The sequence below is a fragment of the Dryas octopetala genome, chromosome 3, assembly GCF_963921425.1.
Source record: "Dryas octopetala chromosome 3, drDryOcto1.1, whole genome shotgun sequence".
In the NCBI taxonomy this organism is placed as follows: domain Eukaryota; kingdom Viridiplantae; phylum Streptophyta; class Magnoliopsida; order Rosales; family Rosaceae; genus Dryas; species Dryas octopetala.
In genome coordinates, this window is record NC_141368.1 from 28,115,832 (window position 1) to 28,121,831 (window position 6,000).

At 34.6% G+C, this 6,000-nt stretch overlaps 1 protein-coding gene across 4 annotated transcripts; it reads left to right on the top strand.

Moving 5' to 3' along the window:
- The first annotated feature begins 618 nt into the window (after positions 1-618).
- Positions 619-6,000, top strand: LOC147292245 (uncharacterized). 4 transcript variants are annotated; one of them, XM_086238252.1, is made up of 9 exons: positions 619-978; positions 1,877-2,024; positions 2,135-2,205; positions 2,593-2,678; positions 2,902-2,950; positions 4,116-4,288; positions 4,571-4,646; positions 4,742-4,898; positions 5,630-6,000. In XM_086238252.1, exons 1-7 carry the CDS (start codon positions 835-837, stop codon positions 4,617-4,619), a joined length of 720 nt encoding a protein of 239 aa, XP_086094378.1. In that variant the 5' UTR covers positions 619-834; the 3' UTR covers positions 4,620-4,646; positions 4,742-4,898; positions 5,630-6,000. The 4 variants fall into 4 exon arrangements, with proteins under 4 accessions (XP_086094378.1, XP_086094379.1, XP_086094380.1 ...); XM_086238253.1 differs by having other exon boundaries at positions 4,742-4,783; XM_086238254.1 differs by having other exon boundaries at positions 4,605-4,646.

The window sequence follows — 6,000 nt, forward strand, 5'->3', positions numbered from 1 at the left end:
TTGCTCCAGAGCGTATTATATTCACCTTATATCACATGAAACTTACAATATAATTTGGTTTCTTCAATGTTTTTTAATTAAAGTAAAAAGTAATATATGTAATACATTCAGTAACTATAATATTAATTGTGATTAATATTATGGTATTTGAGCCTAATTATATGGGTTTTAATAAAGCCCAAATAAGATATAGAATTAGGTGAAGAGGTATCATGTACATGGCAGGAAATCTTTGATGGATAGGTTTCTAGCACGTGACCTCTATGTAAGACAAGGTCCTTGCTCTCACAAGTCACAACTTAATCAGTTCAATTGTCTTGCCCCCACTACTACAATTGTATAAATAGACAACAGTCAATAGACAACGGTTCTTATTTTGTCCGTTATCTTAATTTAATACACAACGGATTTTAATAAACTGTTATATGAAGGTATCATATCCAATGCTATTTGGTCGGATGAATTTTCTTAAATTATTAAACACAATAGTTTTAAGTAAAACCGTTGTGTTGGACAAGTTACAGAAAAATAAAAAAATTTGCGGGTCTTTGTATTTGACAAAATACACGCCCGCGTTAATGAAAAAAACCATCGCGCCTTTAACCCTTCAGACAGAACACAGACCTCCTCCTCCTCGTGCCCTCAAACCCAGACTTGCTTCTTCCCAAAACCCAGACCTCCCGCACTCTCACTTTGCTCACTCTTTCTCTTTCTCTCTTCTGATTATGGCCATCACCCATCACCGTCCCTCACCACCATTGTGTCGCCCTTTCACCACCATGTACGCACTCGTCTTCTCATCACCGTCGCCATGGCTGCACACATCTTCTTATCATGTCGACTCTCAGTCGTTTATGCCTTCTGAAATCACTGGATTTATGCTATCCTCCAACCAAATCACACAAAGATTTGGGAAAGCTTGAAACCCTAACCCTAATCTGGACCATTGACTTCGCTGAGCTCACACTGGGCTTTCAGGTGCTTTTTCCCTCACTTTACTCTTTTGTTTTTCCTCTGTGCTAGGGTTCTCACATGAAGTTCTTGATTATTTCCTCTACGTTGCTGAATTTGTGTTTTGTTATCTTTTTTTTTTTTCTTTTTTTTGTAATTTTTTTGTGGGTTTACTTTGGAGGGATTTGAGGTTAGATTCGTTTGTTTTTTGAGGTTGATTCCTTTCATGTCATCTCTTTTTAAAATTTTCTTGCTTGGTTTAATCTCATGAACTAGGATTTTTAATAGGAATTTTTGTTCTTAATTATTATTAATTTTGTTCATTAACTGTTCTTAATTTGTATGATTTTTCTCTGTCATTTTGTAGAATAACAACATAAATGTCATTGTGTAATATGTGTAATATCGATCTCTCTGTCTCGGTCTCTGTTTCATTTGATTTGTATTCCTTGATGGGTTTTGATTGATTTGTTGTAATTGAAGTTGAATCATAGCAATACCCATCTTTCCGGGTTACTATAGATTTAGCCACTTTCTGAAATGTTTAACTGTGTCATTCCCCATCCTTTGCTTGTCGGAATTAGAGAGGCAAAATGGATTCAGAATTTTAGTTCTCCAAGAGTTGAAGAAAGATTTCTGGTCAACTAAGTCATATAGTTATGATGAACTCTATGTTGAGTTAATTATTGAATTCAAGACTCTTTTGTTATCCTTTCCCTCTTGAATTCAATAGTTATAATTTCTCTTTAGGGGTATTCATCAGTCATCACTCTAAAAGAGTTGTATAGAGTTCTAGTGGAGCTCATGTATAAATTTAAATAAATTTAGATCATGTATAGATTGAGATGAAGTTGACATTGTTTATTTACAATGAATAAATTTGAGCATTTATTTACAGGGCTTCCTTCTCTTTTGCTTTATGTAGGAGAAATTTCCAGGAGGGGGAGGAAGAGATACCTTAGAAAATGCCAAGATTTCAAAGGAGGGCCTTGTTACCTCTGCTAAGAAGAATGGTGGGCCTTGGGAAAATGGTGGCGAAGAGTTAAAACCATGTTGGTCTAAGCCAGCTTTGGGTAAGATTGCTTTACATTTTGAAGTGACTGATAGTTTCATGTATTGTTTATCACAGTCCTGTGTTGCCTAATTCCTTTCTGTAAATTCTTACATGTTACCTGGTTGGCAGATGATGTTGACCAGACGGAGGGGTTTGTCCTTTTCTCATTAACAAATGGCCCTGAATACCATGTTTCACAGGTATTTAAATTAAAAGTCCATTTAGTTGATGGAGTTATTTGGCTTTTATTTTTCTGGGTCCTCTAAACTGGAACTTAATCTTCCTGAATATAGTCTAATTTTTTTTTTCCCTAAATTGCAACAAATTCAGTCATTTCATCCTTTTGTCCATTGGTGGATCAAATGGTTGTTAAATATGATAGGAAATGTGTAGTGCTACTCTATGGATGTTGCATATCTTTGTAGGAAATGTGTAGGATGCCAACAGCACAGAATTTGATCCTAACACTAAGAATCCCTGTGTTATACTAATGCCTGAGGTCTGCATTCTGTGTTTTGAGATTTATGTTTCCGTGAACTGAACTCAGCGTCTTGCTTATTCATCTGATCTCTGTACTGTGTAAGTAGGGCTCGAAAACACACATGGGAGGCACCATGCGCCTTGGATCCAGGAGAACGTACTTCCAATGTACAGACTGCAAATCAGCTAAACTGTGAGTACTAACTTAGAAAGAGATACACACAATTGTTTTGTACATATATCTTAAGCATTTCTTTGATTTGAAACTGTAATTGTTATAAGAACCAAAGCTTTTGAGAAAATGTATTGATCTGCATAGATCAATCAGTAATTTGATGCACATGAAAATCAGAGAGTACCAGCATGCCAAATGAGATGCCTATGTTGGCTAATCTTTTGCAATTTTCATTTGTTAGATATGGAAACAAACGCTTCATTGATGAGAGACATCGGCACAGATATGAGGTATGTGGCATCCCAATGCGATTAATTGTCTTCTAAGGTACTATTATGTCAGGAGGACTAATTCTGTTGGATTCAGGTGAATCCTGATATGGTAACACGCCTTGAATTGCCATTAATATATTTCACAGAGTCCACTTAAAATAACAAGAAAGTTGTTTTAACAATCAAAAGCTGAAACTATGGATTTTCAAAAGCCAATGGTTTTTTTTGTGTGATCCAACTGCTGCTAGTGGTATGTGGGGTTTTGACTTTTGATGCTCATTACATTATTGCTTCATTCTTGTTTGTGTGCTTAAACTAAATAAAGATATTCAAAGTGAATTTAACATGGACATTCACTGAGAACTTATACATGCTATGCATATCAAACATTCACACTGCTTTGCTTTGATTTTTTTTTTTTTTTTAAAGGGACCTACTAAATCACAAAAGGAAATTGAAGAGAAATATAATTAAGTAGAGAAAATAATTAAAATAGTTGATGACTAGCTATCAGGAAAAGTTTGTTAGTATGAAGTATCTTACTTACCTGATCAACTTTGCATATGATGAGTATCAGTATATTGGAGAAATGCATAGAAGGATCAAAGTGAGATAAATATCTGTATAGCAATTGCAAAGAAATATAGACACAGAGAAATACAGAAAGTTGGATATATATATTGAAAAAGGGAAGGCTTCTCAAAGAAGCTAGCTAACCATTGGTCAACTTTCTCTTTGGATTAATTAATACTATCATTTATGACTATCATGTATCAGTAATGTGTAGGAAATGTGTAGTACTATTATGAGTAAGGTGACAATTACTAAGAGTCTGATAGACATAAGAATTTTTGGGAGTCCTCTGTTGCTATTGTGCAGAAAAATAAAATCATCTTAGTACCAAGACGATCATAATTAGGAAAAAAAGAAATTAAGATTTTTGGTTATCTCTTTTTCCTAACTTCCCAAATTTTCTAGGCAATTTAAGAGTTCCATGTATAGGTTTTTTAGGTATGTAATTGACTGAAATTGTCTTTGGGATTCTCATTTTAGTTATGCTTTAATCTCTTGTTCTACGTTTTTCAATTAAAGTGAATTTCATGTGTGCTTGAATCAATAAGAACAGATACAAGATTTGGATTATTTTTGGACTCATTAGTTGCTGCAGTCTTCATGCCTATAGGATTCTTTGGTGGTGTCAAATTATGCAATGAATTATGTTAGGGATCTGCAAGAAGTGAGTGGTCAAGGCAATGCCACTGGTTGTAGGCTCAAGGTAGCAGGTGTTGCAAGCATTACACTACTTATGATGTTGATAATTGGAAAGGTGTTGATTGATTGCACTTTGATACAAAGGTATGTACACTGACATTTTCAAAGAAATATTTCATTTCAAATACTACTTTTTCACCAATAAAATGTATGAGCGGCAAATATTTTCATGGTAATTTATTATTGTGTCTTACAGTGACATCTTGATTCAATGAGACAAATCAATACTACCTCATTATGTTTACAGTTCAATGTTAAACTATACCAGCATTGCATTGTCCGTATGTCCCTTCCAACATTGATACACCTATTCCTTATATTGTTTGCATTAAATCCAAAGAAGGTGAAATGACTCATAATCCTCAGTTCCCTACCTGTAATTTCTGTATGCCTTTTGCAGACTACAATGACTTGATGGAGCTCACTGAGGAAATGTTGAGTGGTAAATCAATACTACTTCATTACTAGCTTATTCCTTATATTGTTTTTCATTTAATCAAATGAAGGTGAAATGACTGAGTACAATGACTTATGCAGACTACAATGAGTAGATGGAGCTCACTGAGGAGATGTTGAGTGGTAAGGCATCATTGATGCATGTCTCCAACATGTGCTCGTAGGAAGTTTGCTAACTTGAATGAGTTATAGATATCCAACTGTAACATTAATGATTATGGAGTTTCTTCTTTGAAAGGTATTCCATAGTTTTTCTAGTTGTCAATGCATCAATAGTTTTCTGCTTCTCTCAATTTCTGTTTTTCTTATTTGCGTGTGTACACACACACACATTCAAACACAATCATAGACTCTTTATATATGCAATTAGAAGAGTAGGATGGTGACACTACTTACACACTGGCTATGATAGAGAGAGAATCCAACTTTGATGCACTACCATCTTAGCTCAAGCTGTAAAGGAGCAACAACTGCTGATGCTCCTATTTTTAGGAGTATTTCTTATTATTATTATTATTATAGTTGACAGTACTAAGAGAAAATAAAAGGAAAAAGCCTATAAACAGGAATTTTTCTAAGGGAGAGCAAGGAAAATCCAGCATCCTATTTGACATTATCATACTGTTTTCTTTAGGGTATCAATTTGCTGGATCATTTACGTTTATCCCTCATAATGTTTGTTTATCTTTACCTTTCTAAGACTCAGTTGCTCGACTTTCATTTGTGCATGGCAGGCTTGAACAAGCTTAATATGCTGAATTTAGAGGATGCAATGTTACTGCTACATGTCTGGAATCTATTTCATGTGTTCTTTCTCTTTTATGTTTTTTGCTTTCTAATGATTCTGTTAATAGCATTGATAATAATTTTTAAGACTCAGACCCCGGGTGTTGATGTTGCTGCTGTGAAGGTTTGCATTTTGGGTTGAATTTTATTTTTAATTAGTACTCCATTTCTGCCTTGTTTCAGTGGGAGCGGAGGAAGGACAACACTTATACCCAAGAAGCTAGATATCAATGAAGTCCGGGCTAAATGGGCAAACTTTGTGGGGTAGTATATGTAGACTAATGTTGGATTATTGCATATATGACACCTTTTTGACTTGATTTTGTAGGCCATGTGTTTAGTTAGACTAGCTTGGAGTATATATATATGATTGATTACTTTGTTAGATTAGCTTGGGGATATTAATGATTGATAGGCTAGCTTTGCTGGATAATACTTTTGATATATGGCAGCAATTTGGTAGATTAGATTGATGCTTGATATTTTGGAAAGGCATATATGGAGGGTTTTTGTGTATGGCATGGTTGGTTTTGTAAATGGAATTGGGTTAAGGC